Source organism: Marmota monax, unplaced genomic scaffold, assembly GCF_021218885.2.
Source record: "Marmota monax isolate L192 unplaced genomic scaffold, Marmota_monax_Labrador192_F-V1.1 WCK01_AAM20220418_F8-fsc00001, whole genome shotgun sequence".
In the NCBI taxonomy this organism is placed as follows: domain Eukaryota; kingdom Metazoa; phylum Chordata; class Mammalia; order Rodentia; family Sciuridae; genus Marmota; species Marmota monax.
In genome coordinates this window covers 19,105,902-19,129,258 of record NW_026693777.1, presented here as the reverse complement: position 1 = coordinate 19,129,258, position 23,357 = coordinate 19,105,902, and the positions used below count along the sequence as shown (strand labels likewise).

The 23,357-nt window shown below is 36.4% G+C and overlaps 1 protein-coding gene across 1 annotated transcript; it reads left to right on the top strand.

Moving 5' to 3' along the window:
• Positions 1-42: 42 nt before the first annotated feature.
• Positions 43-23,168, top strand: Eif2s1 (eukaryotic translation initiation factor 2 subunit alpha). The gene is made up of 8 exons (XM_046461897.2): positions 43-203; positions 4,020-4,261; positions 11,293-11,372; positions 13,913-14,064; positions 19,604-19,710; positions 21,009-21,106; positions 21,508-21,651; positions 22,629-23,168. The coding sequence occupies exons 2-8, from the start codon at positions 4,021-4,023 to the stop codon at positions 22,752-22,754; spliced, it is 948 nt and encodes a 315-aa protein (XP_046317853.1). The 5' UTR covers positions 43-203; position 4,020; the 3' UTR covers positions 22,755-23,168.
• The last annotated feature ends 189 nt before the right edge of the window (positions 23,169-23,357 follow it).

The following is a 23,357-nucleotide window of genomic DNA, read 5'->3' as shown; positions in this document are numbered from 1 at the left end:
GACCCACACTCTATGATCGATGGAGAGGAGGGGCCTTTTACTTCGGCGCTTGCGTGGTGCGAGGTGGTTCCGCATGCGCGCTGGGGTTGTGCGAGGCGCACGCTGCGGCGGCTGGGCGGCTGGTACGGATCTACCAAGTCTGATCGTTCGGACTAAAGAGCTCCACGCGGGACTTTAGTGCGGGATTCACACACATACCTCAGGTGACTAATCCCGCAGTTCGGTTTACCCGAGAACTCAACGTTAGTTTGTCTACTGACAGGAGTGGTCGACAGGGTAGGCCCGGAACTAACTCCCCCTCCTTTTCCCGACCCGGCGCGGGAAGTGTCTGGACACCATCGCCACCGCCCGCTGATTCAGTCAGGGCCTCCTCTCCGGCTCTGTGTCGGTCTTCCTGTGTGCCAGAGCCAGCGTTGTATCAGCGGAGAAATCTCGGGAAGGAAAGTGGGCCAAGTGGATTTTACTCCCTCTTCAGTATGTTTAAAGAGAGCATGCCCCGAGGTGGGGCGACCTCGGGAAAACGCCCTGACACCCCATCCCTGCTCCGGGGCGCTGAGCGCTTGGCCTTTTTCCTAGTCTAAGAATTATTTTAAATCTGTATGTCCCCACTTCTCCCGCCCAGCGATATTGCCAGAAATTTCCCAATTCTCTGGAATTCATACCTGACTCTCTCAGACAACCAGTAGAATGGGCTCCCATGCGGAAAAGAGCTGGGTCGTAGAATAGTTTATTAATCTGATAATTAAAACTGAAGTTTAAGATATCTTATCCCTCGAGTTGTGCGTTTCTGTAGAATGAATCATCCCTTGAATATTGTTAGTATCTGTTCGTCTCATTTTGGAAACTGTGAGAATGCAAAATTCTAAGACGTTAGAATTTTGCATAACTAAAAGCCAAAATTTTAGAGTTAAATGCCTATACATCGTACGGTCCCTTTAGTTATCCGCCAAACTTAGGCTGCTTTAATTTTTGTTAAGCAAGAAGCACTTTTTTTTTTTTGAGAAAGGACAAAGAAGTCCTAACTTTCTTCTCCCGATTGAGACAGTTTGAAAGTTTTGTTTGTATAGCACTTACAAACCAAGAATTATTTTAGAGGCGCATGAGTTTTCCCAACACAATACACTGGAAAGGAATGTAGACTTCTGTATCCATTATGGTGACTTAACCATGCCCTGGTTTAAGGGATAAGTCCTACCGACCACTGGCAACATTACTGACAATGCAGAGTATTTGAAATTAGTGTGAAGTTTGGTTATTATCTTTCAAAAGGTAATTGGTTTCTTTTATATCAGAACACATAGCTGTGTAGTGCTTTGGCCTATTGAAGCTCTCTAGTTAGACACTCCAGATTTAATGTCAGAAGACTTGAGTTTAGCTTTTGCTTTAGTAATTGGTATGCATTTATCATTGAGGAAGTCATTTAATATTTCTATTTCTTGGCTCCCTGTTAACTGATTGTTTCACTATGTCTTTTGTAGTACTTTATATTGTAATTGTTTGCATACTAGATTGTTTCCAACTTTATATTTAATTCCTTAGGTAAGAATCTTATATCAGTAATGTATAGTACCTAGTAGATTAACAAATTAAGTTATAAAATGGAAATGATACTTCGTTTGCCTTTTTGAATTTTAGGGTAGTATGATACACTTTTAAAATATTTTTACATATATTTTCAATTGACACCTTCACAAACCTGTGAAGTATTGATGAGAAAAACAGTTCAAAGGGAACCTTTCCCTAGCAACTATAGATAGTAAGTAGGGCAGAACAAGTGGCTACTGGCCTGACTTGACACTTGTTGAAGTCCAAATTTAAAAAATCTGAATGTTTTGAAAATGATAGGAAAGGCCAAGTAAATATCTAGTGTGGTTTCTGTTTTCCTGAGGGGGCGGGGGGAAGCTAGTTTTTTTTTTTTTTTTTTTTTTAAACTCACTTTAAAAAATGTTACTAGCATTTCATAAGATGACATGTTCAAATCTATTAAACAATATGCAGATGGTTGTAGTGACTAGCTACTTTCCTTCATTGCTGTGAATAACATCATTGGCAGCATTACATTATTCTGTACCTTACGAAGAGATTTTTTTGCCTCCTAAAGAAGTAGTTTTTATGTCTCTTTTCAGGATTCTCTTACCCTATTTTCTAACTTCCTATGTTTGTTAACCATTAAATTAAACCTTGTTTCCCTGAAAGCATCACTTTTACTTTTTGGAGAAACTTGGTGAAAAAAAAAAAAAGAAAATGTAGTTGATATCTGTTAAATCTCTAAAAATTGCTCCATATCATTAATTTGGTATCTATTTGAGACTCTTTAAACTTTCAAATATAATTATGTACAGATATTTGACAACAGCTGCTCCCCCACCCCTGAAAGAGCCCTGTTTTAAAATAAAACAACCATTTCAGCTGTTTCTTAGTGGATAATTCTGGCCATTGAGTGTCTGCTTCCTTTGTTTGCTAAATCCTTATGTTGTCAAGCTACAAGAAAAATACTTCACTGCCACATATGTTGTTTTTTGTTAAACAAGATAGATTGATGCTAATAGTTTGCCTGAATTTGTAGTATATGCTACCAACACTGAATATCTATATTGAAGTTGCTTTTTGTTTAAGATTTTTTTTACTGCAACACATTTTCCAGTAATACTGAGAGAAAATATATACTGATTTATAAGAACAAAGACTTTGGATCCAAACTTCATAGGTATCAGTATATGAAAGAGCAAGTTGTTTTTGTGCCTCAACTTCTTTATCTGTAAAATGGTGGAAATAAGTGAGAAAGTGGTACCTCAAGGAGATAGGCGGTGGCCAGATCATATAAGACCTGGTAGTTAATGGAAGGATATATAAGTCCCATGGATATCTTCCCAGTGGTAAGGTGTACATGGGTGACAGGTGGCAGCTCTATTACTGCACTGCAGCATAACTCTGGTGTTCCATATGCTGAATGTAGGTGGTCTGCCTAAAGTCAGTTATTGGCAGCCATATTTCCCTGTTAACAAAAATATTATTAAATAAGTTTTCACAGATTTTTCTTAGGCTTTTAGGTCCTATTACTCCCTGTCTTCTGAACTCTGCCAACAGTAAATGGGTTAAGGTTAATAGAAAAACATGAAAATCATCAGCCACTATTAATTTGAGAGCCTCTTTGTTCAAATATACTTCTACCCATGACATAATGCCAGCTTATGGATCATAAGAAAGGTGGTACTGAAAGTAGCCTAGAGGTTGAGAGAAACTTGAACTTTGTAGTAAACGAAGATTTATAAAGCTGTTCTCAAAATTGGGTACTCAACAAAATAAAAATTAGAGGGGAAAGTGTGTTTTAAAAGGAAAAAAAATTGTTAAACATTTTGTTATTAATAAATTTTTAGGTTTTGGTTTCCTTGATATCTGATACTTTAATTTTGGCTATAATAAGTGATAATGGGCTGGAGATGTAACTCAGGGTTGGAGCATTTGTCTGGTGTGCTTGAGACCCTGTATTCATTTCCCAGCACTACAAAATAAAAAAGATTGTATATATCATTGGTATATTGGCTAAGGGTTAAGTTGTCAGAAAATTCTTCCCTTTACTTATTGGGTGGTAACATGCAATCTTAACTGACTCGGAGAAAGAGTAGCTTGGATTTTGCTGACAAGTTTATAACAGTGGTGATGCTTCCCATCATTTCATATTCTTTAAAGTGGTAGTAATAAAATAGTATTTTATTCTTGAATATTCCTTTAATCCTTAAGTCTCAGAGTACTTTATAGATGGTCATTATTTTTTATGATTTCGCTAAAACTCATGGCAAAGGATCACCCAAGCTTACAAAAGGTAGAGCAAAATAAAAATTAAAGCTTGGTTCCTGGATACCCATCTGTTTTCTGATACTATTTAAGAAGTTCAAAGAGATGAGAAAACAAATAACTATATTTATCTTTTATTTACTTTCACTGGCAAAATGTAGAAAATTGACATTTATTTTGACCTTAACTGAACACTTAATTTGATTCTCTTGCTTAAATTGCAGAATGCCGGGTCTAAGTTGTAGATTTTACCAACACAAATTTCCTGAGGTGGAAGATGTAGTGATGGTGAATGTAAGGTCCATTGCTGAAATGGGAGCTTATGTCAGCTTGCTAGAATACAACAACATTGAAGGCATGATTCTTCTCAGTGAATTATCCAGACGGCGTATCCGTTCTATAAACAAACTCATCCGAATTGGCAGGAATGAATGTGTGGTTGTTATTAGAGTGGACAAAGAAAAAGGTAAGAGAAAAATATCTTAAAACTTTTAAAATTATAGTCTGGAGGTGTAATTCAGCTCAAGAACATGTGCCAAGGCCCTGGGTTCTATCCCCAATACTACCCAAAAGGAGTGGGAGAGAAAAATTAATAAAATAATTATAAGAATTTAAATCAATTTATTTTTAAATATATGTATTTTTAATTTGTGTACTACTGTTTAAAAATTCCTTTCTTTCTTTTTTATAAACCAAAGTTGCTGGAGAAGTATGTCAGTTAGCCATCTAAGCAAGACCACTTGGGTTAGTATTTGTTTATTTAATTACAGGCTGTGCCACTGTGCCTGGCTAAATACATATAACTATTTCTAAGCAGCATTTGTACAGTATTAATTAAAAAGAAACAATCAAAATGGAGACTTGTTAAATAAATCAGTGTGTTTTTATTCAAAATGAGATTTTGAATATTCTGATAGGGGAAGATCTAGATCTAGATCCTAGAGGGTAGGATTAAAGAAAAAATCAGTGCAGAAGAGCCCATACAAAAGGGTTAGGGTCCTATTAGATGAAACTTTTAACATAAGAGCTATTTATCAGGACTATGTACATATATAAACCCTGGACACATAAAAATACAGCTACCAAAAGACAATGAGAAAAAAGCAAAAGCAGGCCAAAACTGAAGGCAAGTCAATACTTTGAAAAAAGGAACTACACTGGATGTTTTATATTTTGCAGTTTTGTATTTTAGACAATCATAGCAGGTGGAAAATGGTAGTAATGATAGCATTAAAGGAGAAATCCACAAAGGAAGACCCCTTAAGTCTGTATGTAAATTCTGCCCAAATCTCTGGCTGACCCATGAACTACTAACATATGAGAGTAGTGTCTAAGCAAGCAGCCTAACAGGATTAAAATCTGAAGATTTCAGTTACTTCCCACAGACAGTAAATTGCCTATTAAAATATATATTTTTTTAATTGGGATACTGGGGATTGTGCCCAGGGGTACCCTACTACTGAGCTACTCCCTAACCATTTTTATTGTATTTTGTTTTAAAACAAGGTCTTGCTAAGTTGCCAAGGCTGGCCTCAAAGTTACAATCCTCCTGCCTCAGCTTCCTGAGTTGTGGAATTTAAAAATCATTTTTTTTTATGGGGGCAGGGGTACCGTTACCAGCGATTGAACCCAGGAGTACTTAAATACTGAGCCACATCCCCAGCCATTTTTATTTTTTATTTAGAAATAGGGTCTTGCTAAGTTGCTGAGGCTGGCTTTGAACTTGGGATCCTATTCTTAAGAGTAGCTCACAGGGGGCTGGGGATGTGGCTCAAGCAGTAGCGCGCTCACCTGGCATGCGTGCGGTCCAGGTTCGATCCTCAGCACCACATACAAACAAAGATGTTGTGTCTGCTGAAAACTGAAAAATAAATGTTAAAATTCTCTTTTAAAAAAAAAAAAGAGAGTAGCTCACAGGAATCCAGAGTCTCTGCCAAATACTCAACAATGTCCAGGATGCATTCAGAATTGCTAAACATTCTGTTAAATGGTTTGGGTATGAAGTATTTCCCAAAAGCCTATGTGACAGTGCCAGGAATGTTAAAAAGGTGAAGTGATTAGTTTATAAGGACTGTGAGTTAATTGGTGAATTGATCCATTTGAAGAATTAATAATTTGAACTATTGTGCTGGATAGTAACTATTATGGCCCTTCTGCCATGATAATTCTACCTGATCTTAGGTCCAGAGCAGTGGAATCAGGCAACCATGGACTGAACCTCTCAAATAGTCCCAAATAAACTTCTCCTCCTTTAAGTTGTTTTGTCAGATATTTTTGGTCACAGCAGTGTAAAGTTGACTTAATATACATACAAAGAAATAGGAAAATATAACCTCTAGAAAGAGAAGGCAGTCACTGAAGACTGGCTCAGAAGTGATCCAAATGATGGAATTAGGAGATAAGATTTAAAATCAGATGTTATAACTGCTTAAAGATATTAGGAAAATATACTTGTAAGGAATGAACAAAATGAGATCTTAGAGAAGTTTAAAACTTTTTAAAGAAGAAATAAATATAAATCATAACTGAAAATTATATCTGAAAAATTCACTGTATGGGCTAACAATAGATTGAAGAAAACAGAAGGCTCAGTGAAACTTGAAGATGGTTCATTGAAAATAAACAAATCAGAAAAGATAGGGGTACAAAAATATGTAGAGAGCCTCAATCATCTACCCAATATCAAAAGCTCTATTATAATAGAAGAGACAAGAGAAAGGGGGCAGAAAGTATGTTTGAAAAAGTAACAGCCAAAAGTTTTCTATATCTGTTTAGAAAAGTAAATTTTGCAAAGTATAGCCTTCACACAGGGTAAATGCTAATGAAACTATGTCTATGCACACCAAATTTACTAGGAAAGAAAATCTTGAAAATAACTAGAAGAAAATAACATGTTACATACATAAGAATGCTGATACAAATTACTATGGTGTTCTTATTGGAAATAATAGAGGCCTAATATTTTTAAGCCAATGAAAGGAAAAAAATTTGTCACATGAGAATTGTGTATCCTAAGATAATATTGATTAATGAAAGTCAAAACAAAGACATTTTCAGGTAAATAGAAACTAAGAGAATCAATTGCTGAATTGAGCTGCATTATAAGAAATAGTAAGCGGGGGCTGGGATTGTGACTCAGTGGTGGAATACTTACCTAGCATGTGTGAGGCACTGGGTTTGGTCCTTGGCACCACTTAAAAACAAATAAGTAAAGATATTCTGTCCACCTACAACTAAATATATATATATATACACACACACACACGTGCATAAATAAAGAAATGATAAAGGAAATTCTTCACGGTAAAAAAAATATGAGAAATATGTGAGTAATTGTAAAATACTATTTTACCCCTCTTATTAATTTTTTTAAAATTCATTTATCAGGCTGTGGTTGTAGCTCAGTGGTAGAGCACTTGCCTAGCATTTGTGAGGAAGTATTGTGTCTGTCTACAGCTAAAAAAAAAAATTTTAATGCATTAAACTGTTTGTCTTTTTTGTACACTTAAGATTTTAATTTGTTGAAGATGACTGATGGCACAGAGAGGTCAATGCCATCAAAGGAAGATTTTTATTATATTTCTTGAGAGAAGGGGTATTCCCATGCCATGCCATACCTTGAAGTTTTAGTCAGAAAGCAGAAGGAATTGCGGGAAATCCTAGGCCAGGGCAGGATAAACAATTTAGAATTGGCTAAGTTGTAGGCTTCTGCCTATTGTCTGGTATTTCCTGGGTTGATTTGGGGCTAGTCTTAAGGGACATTCTTATTCTAGTCATTGAAGCCACAAATGTCAGAATATATAAACTAGAAGCCAGGTGTGATGGCTCATGCCTATAGTCAGCTACTTGAGGAATGAGGTTCACTTTGGAGCCAGCCTGGGAAACATAGCAAGACCCCATCTCAAAAAAAAAAAAAAAAACAGGAATTCATGGGCTGCAAGTATAGTTTAATGGTAAAGCATTTGCTAATGTGTGTAATAGAAATAAACATAAATAAAAAAGAATACAGAAAATATAGTTAATACAGTAATCCACCCTTTTCCTTGGTTTCACTTTCCATGGTTTCCTAACCATTCACATTCCATAAATGTTATTTGTCTTAACTCTTTCAAGAGAGACTATGTTCACATAACTTTTACTATACAATGGTGTTCTAATTATTCTGTTTTATTATTATTAATCTCTTACTGTGTTTAAGTTATTAACTTTATCATAGGGATCTATATTAAAGAAAAAACATATTTATTTATCACTTAAGATAGTGATGAGTTTAGCCAGGCACAATGATACATGCTTGTAATCAGCTCAAGAGGCTGAGGCAGGAGGATTCCAAGTTAAAGCCAGCCTCAGCAATATAGTGAGGCCATCTAGATTTGTGTAAATGCACCAGAGATTGAAGCCAGAGGTGGGCACTCAACTACTAAGCCACATCCCCAATCCCTTTTTTGAGACAGGATCTTGCTGAAACTCTGAACAGCTGATAGAACAACTACACTAAAAAAAGAAAACCAATAAAGACCTTTACCTGACTGTTACATAGAGAGAACATTACTTCCAGAAAACGAATATGCATTTTATCACGTGTGCATGCCATATTCACCAAGATAGAGGATAATTTGAGCAATGATTTCAACGTTGGAAGTATTGAAATAGTACATATAAAGTATGTTTTTGGTTTGAGTGCTGAGCGTTGAACCCAGGGTGCTTTACAACTGTATTTTATCCCTTTTTTTAAATTTTTTAATTTGAGGCAGGGTCTCACTAAATTGCTGAGACTGGCCTCAAACTTATGATCCTCCTTTCTCAGCCTCCTCAGTCACTGGGATTATAGGCATGTTTCACCACGCCTAGCTACAAAGTATGTTCTTGGATCACACCAGAACTTGGTTTAAAATCAATATCATTATATCTTGAGTGGAAAAAATAAGTATTTGCACAATTAATGGGCTGGGGATATAGCTTAGTTGGTAGAGTGCTTGACTCACATGTACAAGGCCCTGGGTTCGTTCCCTAACACCACAAAAAAAAAAAAAAAAGCTCATCTAAATAATCCATATATTAAAGAAGGCTTGAGAAGTTTATAATTTTAATTGCTTGTGTTATAAAACATTAAAAATCTGCAAACAGTTATCTAGGTTTTGACTTTAAGAAGGTAGAAAGGGGAGGGACTGGGGTTGTAGCTCAGTGGTAGAGCATCTGCATAGCATATGTGAGGCACTGGGTTCGATTCTCAGCACCACATAAAAATAAATAAACAAAGGTATTGTGTCTACCCACAAGTAAAATATTAAAAGGAGGAGGAGGAGGAGGTAAAAAAGGGCTTGCCCAACATGCAGGGCAGGCACTCTGTTTCTGGGTTTGACCCCTAGCAATATAAAGAAAATTTTTTTAAAAAGGCAAATCCAGCAATGTATAAAAAGGATAGTAAAGCATGACCAAGTAGAGTATATGGAATGCAATGCAGTTGGTTTAACACTCAAAACTTTATGTAGCAGGGCATGGTGGCACACATCTGTAATCCAGTCTACATTAGAGGCTCAGGAGGAGAATCACAACAGCCTCAGCAACTTAAACCCTGTCTCAAAATAAAAAATGGAAAGGGATGGAAACATAGCTTGGTGTTAGAGCATCCCTGGGTTCAATTCTCAGTACTGGAAAGAGGAAAAAGGGAGAAAAAACTTGATTATACTCTTATTAATATAATTGATCAACAGAAGTGCAGAAGTAACTGAGTAGAAGTAACTCCCTTAAATGATGGTGGTAGGACAACTGGATGGGATAAAAACAAACCAGATTATTTTAACCACCTAAAATATTTTCCTAAACTACTCATTTAAAAAATGAGAGAAAGATTTGAATATATAGTTCACCAAAGAAGAAAATGAATAGCAAATATGCACATGAAAAGATGTTGAACAAGATTAGTCATTAGGAAATACACATTAATAACACTGGGTTTGATACCCAGCACCACAAAACAAAATGATGTTGGGGCATGCAATGGTATACATCTATAGTCCCTGCTACTTGAGAGTCTAGGTAGTAGTATTGCTTGAGTGTAGAAGTTTGGGGTCCAGCCTGGGCAACAAGTGAGACTATTCTCAAAAAAAAAGTGTGGGCTGGGGGGCTGGGGTTGTGGCTCAGTGGTAGAATGCTCACCTAACACATGTGAGGCCCTGGGTTTGATCCTCAGCACCACATATACATACATAAAATAAAAGTATTATGTCCACCTACAACTAAAAAATATTTTTAAAAAAAAAAAACTGATAGATACGAACTGCTTATGGAAATGCAAAAATGGTACATGCACTTTAGAAAACAATTTGGCAGTTATTAAGTACATGTACTATGCAACCCAACAATACCAATTTCTTGGTATTTATCCGTGTGAAATTAAAATGTATATTCACAACAAAACCTGTTCGGTTTTTTTACAGTGATTTAAGGGTTAGTGGTTCTTGATTGTAGTGGTTACATGACTGTATTTTTTAACAAAACTCAGAATTGTACACTAAAGTGGTGAAGTTTACTATGTATAAATCATGGGTTTTTTTTGAGGAAAGAAATGCTCAGAATCTGAAACAGTCCAGGTACATTAACAATGTCAAAGGAATTCCAGTCATTCATTTTAATAAATGTAAAAAAGCATTTGACAAAACTCAATACTCATTCATTAATAAAAAGTTAGCAAGCTAGAAATAGAAGGGAATTTTGTTAATCTAATAAAGGGTGTCTAGGAAAAAAACTACAGATAGACTTTCTTCTAGGATAGAGAACAAGGCAAGAATGTTCACTCTCATCACTGTTATTTAGCATTGCACTGGAAATCCTAACAAGGAACAAGTTTGCGGGTTTTTGCCACACTAGAACTTATTTTTCTTTTTTGTACCACGGATTGAACCTGGGGGTGCTTAACCATTGCATCCCCAGCCCTTTTTTATTTTGAGACAGGGCCTTGCTAAATTGCTAAGGCTGGTTTTGAACATGTGATTCTCCTGCCTCAGCTTCCTGAGCCACTGGGATTACAGATGCACCTTGACAAGTTAACCTAGAAGAAAGATCTACTATGCAGAATTGTTGTAAGAGTTTAATGAGGTGCTTAAGTAAAGCGTCTATCATTGTCACTTGGATATGGTAGTCACTTGCTAGATGACAATTTTAATATGTTCCTTTGATGTCTGTATGTGACCTCTGTTGAGGTTAACCTCTTAAACCAAACCAAATCAGAGTGACTTTCTACTCTGTAAAAGCTCAGGGAAGAAAGTAGAGGAAAGAGAGTCATTTGACTAGCTAATTTCCTCCACCAAAGTAATAGAGACTGTTTTAAAAGACATTTCTGAAAACAGATCAGAATCTCTCATCTTTCTTACACAGTTTTTGTTGATAAGATTTTAGTGAGGAATAATTGTAAGATTATAGTAATCAACTTGGTTGTAAGAATTGGTCAGAATGGTATGCTGGCACTTGATGATTTTTTCCAAAATTTTCTCATAGGATATATCGATTTGTCAAAAAGAAGAGTTTCTCCAGAGGAAGCAATCAAATGTGAAGACAAATTCACAAAATCTAAAACCGTAAGTTCATTTTTGAGTCAAATTTGTGCACTGTATTTAATAAATATCAGCATATGCCTTTCCTGGCAGAAAAATGAAAAACAAAAACTTTCATTTTTTTGTTACTCTATTTTCAATTATGTGTTACATGGAAATCTAATTTGAAGACTTAATTCCAGAAAAGTACAATTACAATGTTATTTATCTCATCAAGCCACTACCAGAAAGCATTTCTAGTGATCTAATGTTCTCAAGTCAGTACTAGAAGTTAGTGTTTTGAGGCCATTATAGATTAAGTTAACTCTGGTAGTGGTAAACAGAATGCCTTTATTTGTTGTTGTTGTTGTTGTTGTTGTTGTTGTTTAATGTGGATCGAACCCAGTGCCTCACAAATGCTAGGCAAATACTTTTCCACTGAGCTACAACCCCAACTCCCATTTTATTTTTATGAGATAGGGTCTTGCTATGTTGCCCAGGCTACTCTTGAACTCAGTAGGCTTTCCTAGGGTTGGGGATATGACCTAGTGGTAGAGTACTTTCCTGGCATGTGTGAGGCCCTACGTTCAATCCCCCAACACCAAAAAGAGGGGGAAAAAGTGATATTCCTGCCTTAGATTCTCAAGTAACAAGGATTGCAGTCATATGCCACCACATGTGGTAGCTTAGCTTATTTCTTTTCTTTTTTTTTTTTTATTTTAATTTTAATTTTTTATCTTTTATTTATATATGACAGTGGAATGCATTACAATTCTTATTACACATATAGAGCACAATTTTTCATATCTCTGGTTGTATACAAAGTATATTCACACCAATTCCTGTCTTCATACTTTGGATGAAGTACTTTGGATAATAATGATCATCACATTCCACCAGCTTAGCTTATTTCTGACTGGGATGTGTAAAATGTAGTTCTTATCTTTCAACACTGTTCTCAGGTAAAGGTAGCAGAGACAAATGTTAAAATATCAAAACAGGAACCTGTTATTAATAAGGCGGTTGATCATTCTCTCTCTCTCTTTCCTTTTGTGATACTGGTGGTGGACTGCAAGGCTGGTTCATTCTAAGCACACACTCTACCACTGAGCTATACCCTCAGTTCAGATTCTCCTTTCTATTTTTTTTTTAATATTTATTTTTTTAGTTGTAGTTGGGGACAGTGCCTTTATTTTATTTATTTATTTTTATGTGGTGCTGAGGATCAAACCCAGGGCCTCACAAATGCTAACGAGCTCTCTGCCGCTGAGCCACAACCCCAGCCCCAGGACCCTCCTTTCTTAATACCATTGTGTATGGTTTCTGTGTTTTCCACTGGTATCTTTTGTTCCTTTCTGTCATGTGCGGTCCTGTCCTCTAGATAAAATACCAAGGAAGTAATGTTCCAATTTTTTAAATTTCAATAAAAGAGAAAAAAAGTCTAATGCCCATCAGACTATTATCTGGGTCTCTCTTTGTCTCTGTTTTACTAATGCATTCCCACATCAGTAAAATATATTATGGTTTATATCTTTGAAAATACTATCAGTATAATCTCTTTTTAATAGGACCTTAACATTCATAATGTCTTTGGAGCAGCAACATGGGCCATTGGCATTACCCCACTACTTAATAGCAATGCAGAATCTCAAGTCCCACCAAGTTTGAGGAATGTTCTAAGACATTCCTCTTTTTTTTTTTGGGGGGGGGGGTCTCCCTTATATTGTTAAACTTGCCCAGCACGATTGCATGTACCTATAGTCCCAGTTACTCAAGAGGCCAAGACAGGAGAATTGTTTGGACCTACAAGTTTAAGACCAGCCTGAGCAATGCAACAAGACTTCATCTGTCTCAAAAAAAAAAAAAAAAGTTACCAGAATGATAAGGTGATAAAATGAAACAGCCAATATTAGTACTTTTCCTCAGGGCTAGGGTTGTGGCTCAGTGGTAGGGTGCTTGCCTAGCACGTGTGTGAGGCACTGGGTTTGATCCTTAGCACCACATAAAAATAAGTAAATTAAATGAAGGTATTGTGTCCATCTACAACTAAAAAGTATATGTGAAAAACAAATACTTTTTCTTTTCTTAAATCCTGTGTTATTTTTGGGAGCTTAGAAAAGTAGTTTTGCAAGTGAGTGATGCTGAAGGATAATTGTTACATGATAGCAGAGAAAAAGAAATCTTAAAGTTTCAATTGGTTCTATGTTTTCATGTGGAGTAATAAGAACTTATGTTTATACACCAATTTTCTATTTAGAGTATGTGTTTGTATATATCTGATACATGTAAGAGCTCTTTGCAGTAGCTCCCTTTCCCAAATGAAACAAATTCAGAGATGTTAATTGGTCCCATTGTCAAAGCTTATTCCCAGTCTTAGGATCCTAAATTGTGTACTTCCTTTATGTGTTATACTCACTTGAATACATTATTATGAGAAAGTGAATATTTCTTTTTAGCTCAAAAAAGCTAGTATGGAGAACTTTTGTTGTTAAAGAATTACTGTCAAATTATGCTATCTACTGAAATGTAGCAATAACGTTTTTATAGATTTCTTGAAATTATTGAGCTTTTAATTCTGTTTCTAGGTTTATAGCATTCTTCGTCATGTTGCTGAGGTATTAGAATATACCAAGGATGAGCAACTGGAAAGCCTGTTCCAGAGGACTGCCTGGGTCTTTGATGACAAATACAAGAGACCTGGTTATGGTGCCTATGATGCATTTAAGCATGCAGTCTCGTAAGAACACCTTGATTCTGCTTGTCCTGATATGTCAGCTGTTGGGTCTGGCATACAGGTTGATAGCCCAGCATTTTACTCACACCATCCATTTATTAAGTCCTTGCCATATTTAGATAAAAATATCTTAAGTACAAAAAGGCCCATGCTAGCTGGGCATGGTGGCATACACCTGTAATCCCAGTAGTTTGGCAGGCCAAGGCAGGAGGATTGCCAGTTCAAAGCCAGCCTCCGCAACTTAGCTAGGCCCTATCTCAAAATTAAAATAAAAGGGGGGATGGGGATATGGCTAAGTGGTAAAATACCTCTGGGTCAATCCCTGGTACCAAAAAATTAAACAAAAGCCCCATGCATTAGGACAATCCTACATAGTCAAGTCTTTGTAATTTCATATACAATAGTTATATAGTTCATAACCCATTTGCTTTCATCTAACACTACTCCATTATACATTATTTTTTATTTCCTGGTTTCATTATTTATTATAGATGACTTCAGACCAGTGTGGATATCTCATCCAAAATTATAATTTCTTATTTACTCTGCCTCATTTCTTTGACCTTCAACCATGCCATTTTAGCCATTCTTCCATGTTTCACTCTGGGCCTTTTTATCAGCAGGTTTTGCTGTGCCTCTAAAACCTTTAATCCACATATTCTATTTGTGTGCACCCATGTGTTTTAGTTACTAGGAATTAAACCCAGAGCCTCACACATGATAAGCAAGTGCTCTACCAACTAAATCACATCCTCAACCCTATTTTATTTTATGACAGAGTCTCACTAAGTTGCCCAGCCTGTCCTTGAACTTGGAGTTCTCTTGCCTCAGCCTCCCTCGCAGTTGGGATTACAAGTGTGTGCCACCTTGGCATGTATGCATATTCTGTTCTTTCTGTCTTGGCTCCCACTTAGTCCTACTCTGTTTCTTAAATTCTTATATTATAAATGCTTATTCCAAGTCTTAGGACCCTAAATTGTGTACTTCCTTTTTGTGTTATACTCACTAGGTTTATACTCTCTACTCTAAACCTGTTTTTTTTTTTTTCTTTGTCTTTTCACCCTTTCCTGCTTTCTCTTTCTTACCCAGTGTAGATGCCATGAACTATCATTTCAAGAACTTTCTTGTCAATATCATGAGCTTTTGCCCTGTTTTCCCTTCTGTTACATCCAGCCTTGGACTGATGTTCCTGCTTTCTTTCTGTGTACTTATAGACTGCTGAGTGCTGCTAGGAAAAATCAGTTTCACAGGTTGGTGCCGCTGTATATTCATGGTTTCCAACCTCTGCTGGATCTTCACTGCTGCCTCACATTCTCTCTGCTGTTTGTCAGTTCTTCCTCCCATTTTTATAGTGACTGTTTTAGAGCTTTTCTATGTTCTTTGTCAGAAACACTCTACCTCTCTTCTCTCACTCTTAGCTGGTGTGTTCACTTCCCTTTTTATTTTACAAAGAAAATAGAAGCCATTGCACAAGGACTTCTCATGTTAGCTTTTCATCACTGTGACAAATAACCTGAGAAAAACAACAGAGGAGGAAAGAGTTCAGAGATTTCAGTCAGTGGTTGACTGGCTGCATGACTTGGGACTTGAGGTGAGGCAGAACATCATGGTTGGAGTGTGTAACAGAAGAAAGTTGCTCACCTCATGGCAGCCAAGTAGCAGAGAGAGAAGAAAGGGTCAGGGACAAGATACAGATCCCAAGGGCATACCTCCAGTGACTTTCCTCCAACCAGGTCTCACTTCTATAGTTCCCAATAATATCTTCAAATTATTTACCCACTGACAGGATCAGAGCCCTGATGATCCAATCACTTCTCATAAGCTCCATTGCTGCATTGAGGACCAAGCGTTTAGCACATGGGTCTTTGAGGACACTTCATATCCAAACCATGACACTTCTCCACTTATGCCCACTATCATGAACATACTTATCTCTGTCCTACCTGTTATTTTCTTCTGTGCTCCTGGAATTCATTTCCTTCCTGTTCAATCTAATCTTTGCTACCCTGTGCCCAGCTCCTGCTCAGTGATTTCTGTTACTCCCTCTTTGATCTTCATCTTTTCCCTTTGTTGATTTTGCTCCATCAGCATAAAAATATTCTCTGGTTTCTTTGATTTATACTTTAAAAAAAAAAATGTTTGACCTTCCCTCAAATTCTAGCAAGCACTGTTTTCATTTAGCAGCCAGAATCTTTCAGTTTTCTGTAGTTGATGTCTCTGTTTCTTTACCTCTTAGTTCTTCCTAGATGTTAATGCTCTAGAGCTGCCTCACCACTAAGATTACTTTCCAGCCTTTTTGCTGCCAGGATGTGTTGATCGTATAAACTTTAGAGTGGATGAGCAAGACCTGGATGGATCTAGTAGAGCCCCCAGCATACCATTCCAGTTTGTCTTCATGTGACTTTTTTTTTTTTTTAATCACATTGTAGAAAGGTGGGAATAATAATAATAATAGCTAACTTCTCATAATTCTAACAATCTGTGGTTTAGTGCCATTATTATCCCTACTGTATAGTTGAAGAAATTGAGGAAAAGAGTAAATAATTTGTTCAAGGTAACCAAGCCAACAAATCATAGATCCAGTATTCAATCCCAGACATTGTGGCTCCATCCAGAGTTTGTTCTGTTAACCATTAAGCACTGTTTATTCTTCTGTTCTGCACTCTTTGATCAGTACATTTTCATTTCTTTATTTGCAGTACAGGGGAGTGAACCAGGGGCGCTCTACCACTGAGCTATATCTCCAGCATTTTTGTTCGTTTTTTGTTTTTAGGTAGTTTCTCACTATGTTGCCAGAGTTAGCCTGGAACATGCAGTCCTTCTGCCTCAAGTTCCCAAGTCAACAGAGATTGGAGACATGCCAACCATGCCCAGCCTTTTTTTTCTTTTTCCTTTCTTTCTTTCTTTCTTTTTTTTTTTTTTTTTTTTTTTACTTTTTTTTTTTTTTTATTTTATGGTACTGAGGATCAAACCTAGATTCTCACATATGCCCAGCAAGTGCTCTCCCATAGAGCTACATCCCCAGCCCAGTCTTTTATTTTTTATTTTATTTTATTTTTTGGCCAGGGATTGAACCCTAACCCACTGAGTGAAACCCCCAGCCCCTTTGTATTTTTTATTTTGAGACCAGGTCTCACTAAGTTGCTTAGGGTCTCTCCAGGTTGCTGAGGCTAGTCTCAAACTTAGAATCCTCCTGCCTAAGCATTGCTGGGATTACAGGTGTGTGCCACCACACCTAGGCAGTCAGTATATTTTCTGGTTCACTGTCATCACTGGTCCTAGCTTGCCCCTTTAGCTTTTGTCTCCAGCACCTCCTCCATTACCATTAAGCCTTGGCATGTATTACTCCCTTTTACTCTTCTCTTGCTTCATCAACCTGTGTAGCAGTTCCCCAGGTTTAACTAATGCTGATTCTTTGCTGTGTGTGCTCCATGTTTTTCTTTTTAATTAAGAAATTAAACTTCTGAAATCATTAGAAACAGTGCTTTTCCTCTCTAGACCCATTCCCCTCATGTATCAGTGGTAACCTCTATTCTGAAATTACTAGTGTGTATCATTATCATTTTGTTTTTATGGTTTCATTGTATTCATTGTATTTCATTGAGCATCCTGTATCCAAAAATCTAAAATACCCCAAAATCTGAATCTTTTAAAGCACAGACATGAAGCCACAAGTGGAAAATTTCACACCTGATCTCCTGTAATGGGATGCAGTCAAAATCTAGGTACACTGCCAGGCGCAATAGCACATGCCTGTAATCGTAGTGGCTCAGAAGGCGAGTTCAAAGCCAGCCTCAGCAAAAGTGAGTCACTAAGCAACTCAGCCAGACTCTGTCTCTAAATAAAATACAAAATAGAGCTGGGGATGTGGCTCGGTGGTTGAGTGCCCCTGAGTTCAATGCCCAGTACCTCACACACACACTCCAAAAAAAACAGGTACTAAAAATACTATATAAAATTACCTTCAGGATATATGTGTAAGATATATATGAAAAGTAATTGAATTTCATGTTTAGACTTGGATCCCCTCCCTTAAAATACTGTATTCCGTATATGCGGATGTTTCAAAATCTGAAAAAAATCTACAACACTTCTGGTTCTAAGAATTTTGGATAAGGGATTTGCAACGTGTACACATATCCATAAAAGTCACGTAGAATAATTTGTATATTTAACATTTAATCTCTTGTATCTTTTTGCCTTATAAGGCTTTACTGAGCAGAATTTCTTCAAATAGATGTATACCTACTACATCCATATTAATTTCCATATAATATTTCATTTTGTCTTTGTCTTTCCTCTATTAAGAGATATTTAGCCAGGCACAATGGCACACACCTGTAATCCCAGTGATTTATGTGGCTTAGACCACAAGTGTTCTAAGTTCAAGGCCAGTCTGGACAACTTAGTGAGATCCTGTTTCAAAATAAAAAATAAAAATGACTGGAGATGGGCTGGGGTTGTGGCTCAAGCGGTAGGGGGCTCGCCTGGCATGTGTGGGGCGCTGGGTTCGATCCTCAGCACCATATAAAGATATTGTGTCCACTGAAAACTAAAAAATAAATAGTAAAAAATTCTCTCTCTCAAATAAATAAATAAATAAATAAATAAAATTAAAAAAAAAAAAAAAGGACTAGAGATGTGGTTCAGTGTAAAGTGCCCCTGGGTTCAATCCCCAGTACCAAAAAAAAATTAAGCGATATTTAGGGGGTTTTTTCTTTCGTTCTATTTTCAAGCAGTATTATGGTGAATATCCATGTACATGTGTACATGTTTCTAGGATATGTACACAGGAATGGAATTTTCAAGTCATCAGATTATGTGTGCATAGGTGTGAGTATGTGCGCACACACATACACGTGTATTCTTATTATTGATTTGATTTTCAAAATTACTCTTCAGATTGTTTCTCTAATTTGAATTCCCTCTAACAACTTTGTAGATATTCCTATATCCCCTTATTCTCAACACCATTTGGTGTGTGTCTCAAGATTTTTTTTTTCCTTTTGCTAATACCTTTTGATTTGCATGATCCTGATTATTGGTGAGCATGCATATTGTTATTAGCAGCTTTTCACGTTTATTGATAATTTATTGATAGATGATTCTTCTTTTATGAAACATATGTCATTTGCCAACTTTGTATTCATTTGTCTTCCTTCAGCATCCTAACTATACCCCATGTTATACAGACCTGATATTTACTCATGCCATTCCTTATCTATCATAACTTTCTGTAACTGTTTTCCCTTTGCTTGTTAAGGTATTACCATTCTTATAGGCATGATTTTTTTTTTTTTTTAGACAAGATCTTGCTAAGTTGCTGAGGCTGGCCTCAAACTTGGTGATCCTCTTGCCTCACCCCGCCAAGTTACTGGGATTACAGGCATATAACACCATGCCCAGCTTTTCAACTCTAATTCTGACACTGAAGCCAGTGCTTTATTGTTACATGCATTGTTCTGTGGTGTATTGTGTCATGGTTCATAACTATCGATGTTGTAACCTTGCCCTTTGTTTTGTTTTTGTTTTTTTTAATCAGAGATCCATCTATTTTGGATAGTTTAGATTTGAATGAAGATGAACGGGAAGTACTTATTAACAATATTAATAGGCGTTTGACCCCACAAGCTGTCAAAATTCGAGCAGGTAATTGACTTCCTAAATAATTTTTTAAAATATTTTGCATGTTCCAAAAAAGCTGTTAAGTAATTTGATTTATCAAGGAGTATGTTTCTGCATCTACGAGTATAAATTATTCTAATATTTTTTACAATAAGAAAAGTTTGAGATTTGGGTGCTTTTCCCCTTCTCCAGTACTAGAGATCAAGCCCAGGGTCCCTTGCATTCTAGGCAAACACTCTACTACAGAGCTGCATTCCCAGTCCAAGAAGTTATTTTTGCTTGTTCAGAGTCATAAAATGTATATATTGTTGTCATGAGTCCAGCTAACTTGAGGTTAGCCTCTTTTTAAAGTAGGGTGTGTGATTTGGTGGTAGAGTACTTTATCTAGTGTGTGCAAGACCCTGGATTTGATTCCTAGCACCATGGGTGAAAAAGAAAAAAAAAAATTTTTTTTTTTTTAATACCAGGAATTGAACTCAGGAGCACTCTACCACTGAGACACATCCCCAGCCCAATTTTGTCTCACTGAGTTGTTTAGTGCCTTGCTTTTGCTGAGGCTGGTTTTGAACTTGTGATCCTCCTGTCTCAGCCTCTGGGATTACAGACATGCATCACCGCGCCCAGCAAAAAAAAAAAAATATTTCAATAGACTGATTCTGGACTGAATGATTGCTAATAGCTGGAAATATTTTCTTTGAGATATTTTTTTCTATACAAATACTATATAAGAACATACACTAGGAGTAGGGATGTAGTTCAATAGTAGAGTGCATGCTTCAAGAGGCCCTAAGTTCATTCCCCACCACAATCACCATCACGCCCCAAAAAAGTGGTCTACAGTCATATATAATTTTTGTTTACAAAACTTGAATCATACCATGTAGAATTTCCACCACCTAACTTTTTCTGTTGTCACTGGTACCTTTCCTTGCAGAGCATAAGAATCTTGTTCTTTTTGATAGCTGGATAATATTTCATAAATTACTCATTTACATAGTTTTCTTTAGGACTAATTCCTAAGAATTGCTAGGTCAAATAGCAATTCCTAAGCAATTCTAGACAGGTTTCTATTAAAGTGTTTGTTAAATTTGTCTTCTATAGTTTTGTTATTAGGTGGTTTAATATAGATGAGAAGATAGTTTTACTACATATTCGAATATTTTTAATTGTGAAAATTAATGGGATTGATTTCTAATTGATAGGATGATGGACCTTTTCATAAGCATTTGAATGCTAGTACATTTGCTATATCTCTGATTCTTTTAAACCTTTAAATGTTTCTTGTGTTTTTGGTATCAGTTTTTGGATTTTTATAATTTTAGATATTGAAGTGGCTTGTTATGGTTATGAAGGCATTGATGCTGTAAAAGAAGCCCTGAGAGCAGGTTTGAATTGTTCTACAGAAACAATGCCCATCAAGGTGAGTCTTCTTCCACCCAAGGCCCTGGGTTGAATCCCCAGCACTACACATGAGAAAGATCATGTTTTATGTTCTTAAAATTGAATGTCTTAAGGATTTCTTCAGTTTAGAGGCAGTTAGCACCATTGTGCTAATGATAACTATACTTAGGTCAGCCACCATAGACCCCCAAATCATAATTTTTCATAGTCTTGTAGTGGACTGTATCATGATACTAGATAATATCATTATATCAGTTAGCTTTTGCTACATTAATAAACATTCCAAATTGCTAACCTACAGAATTGAGAGATGAGTTTTGGGATGATTTGTTAGTGCAGGAGATTAATAAACAAATCCTCAAACATCTTAGTAGTTGTGTTGTATAGGTACATTCATAATTGAGTTTTTGTCTTCTTTAGATTAATCTAATAGCTCCTCCTCGGTATGTGATGACCACGACAACCCTGGAGAGGACAGAAGGTCTCTCTGTCCTCAATCAAGCTATGGCTGTTATCAAAGAAAAGATTGAGGAAAAGAGGGGTGTGTTCAATGTTCAAATGGAGGTGAGTTCAGTGCTTTCATTTTTCCTTTGTTCTTAAAGTTTGTAGGAAACTTGAGTCACCTTTAAATGATTTTTATTCCAAAATACCTGATCACTGCCTTTTGAATATATTTAGGATTGTAAATCTACTAAATATAGAATGATCATTGATTCAGAGAGTTCCTAAAAAGGGCTTTATAGATAAATAAGAACTATCAGCACTAGAATGTTTTTGTGGGATGGACATTCAGGCCTACATTCACTGATGATGTTACATCAGTAGAAATGAGAAAATAGACAGTAGAAATGAGAAATTTATTGTTAGAATTTGAATGTGGGATGTTTAAAATTGGACCTTAGAATTAGGAATAAGCTCTTGTCTTTCCCTCAGCTCAACAAGAATTGAAACATAATTTCCATACTATGTACTTGTGTGTATATATGTATGATTCTTTCTCTGAAAAGGAACAGTAATTTATTTTGCCCAGAAGATACATTCTTTGTAAGACATTTTTGGTCTTGGAGTAATATCCACTGATAACAGTTTTAGATTATAAAGATGATGGAAAATAAAGTTCCATTTTAATACACAGTTCTTTTTCTTGTACTTCTCAAATTTCTTCTATTTTTTAACTAGTAGAATTTGTTAGTGTTAAGTCAACACTCAAAAGTGAATAGATATGACAGTTGTTAAGAAAGGAAAGGTTTTTTTAAGAGTTAAAATTAGCCAGGTGCACACCTGTAATCCAAGCTAATCAGGAGGCTGAAGCAAGAGGATCACAAGTTCGGGGCTAACTTTGGTAACTTAGCAAGACCCTCCTCAAAGTAAAATTCAGAAAAGGGCTGGGGATGTAACTCAATGGTAGACTGGCCCTGGTCTGAATCCCCAGTACTGGGGCAGGGAAAAGAGTTAAAACATTAAGCAATGGTAGTATTGAAATTGAAATTGAATTTGCTATTTAACTACTTCACTTTGAAATTATGCCTCTGCTTCCACAGCCCAAGGTGGTCACAGATACAGATGAGACTGAACTTGCAAGGCAGCTGGAGAGGCTTGAGAGAGAAAATGCAGAAGTGGATGGAGATGATGATGCAGAAGAAATGGAAGCAAAAGCTGAAGATTAACTTTGTGGGAAGCATAGTCTAATTTGAGGAACATGACTTGGCTGTAAACCCTAGACTTGACAGTTTTCCAGTATTGAAAACTTCAAAGCCGAATATTTTTTATTTCCAAGTATTTAAGTATTCCAACACTGTAAAACATGAAATGTCCTCCTAAATGTCAGCTGTTTTCACACAGTAACTCTGACACGTTTTTTAAGGGAGCAGCCCAATTTCACGAGAGAAAATCTTTGAGCTTAGAACAGTCCTAAAATTGGGCTTGTGATTTCCATTTCTGATGTCTCCAGATTGGCACCCTTTGTAGTTCAGTGCCTCCGTGAGATTTACCAGGGGCCCCCAAAATAAACAATAACAATCCCAATCTTTCTATATAAAATGTATTAAAGCAAACATCAAATAAATTTCTGGGATATTTAACTATAGGCCTCTTCCTTCTTGTCACCAGTTAAAAGCATTCTGAATGATAAGACCCTAATTCTTTTATCTTTATTTTGGTCTAGATGCAGAAACATAAGAGCAAGTTATCAAAGGATATGTACAACAAACCCTTTTAAGAGAAAATGATTTTAACTCAATCACAGTGATATTGACCCTTAGAGGGTGTAA

Coding starts and splice junctions, on each gene's coding strand:
- Eif2s1 (XM_046461897.2), top strand. CDS start 4,021: ATGCCGGGTCTAAGTTGTAGATTTTACCAACACAAATTTCCTGAGGTG. Junction 4,262..11,292: donor TAGAGTGGACAAAGAAAAAG/GTAAGAGAAAAA, acceptor ATTTTCTCATAG/GATATATCGATTTGTCAAAA. Junction 21,107..21,507: donor CAGAAACAATGCCCATCAAG/GTGAGTCTTCTT, acceptor TGTCTTCTTTAG/ATTAATCTAATAGCTCCTCC.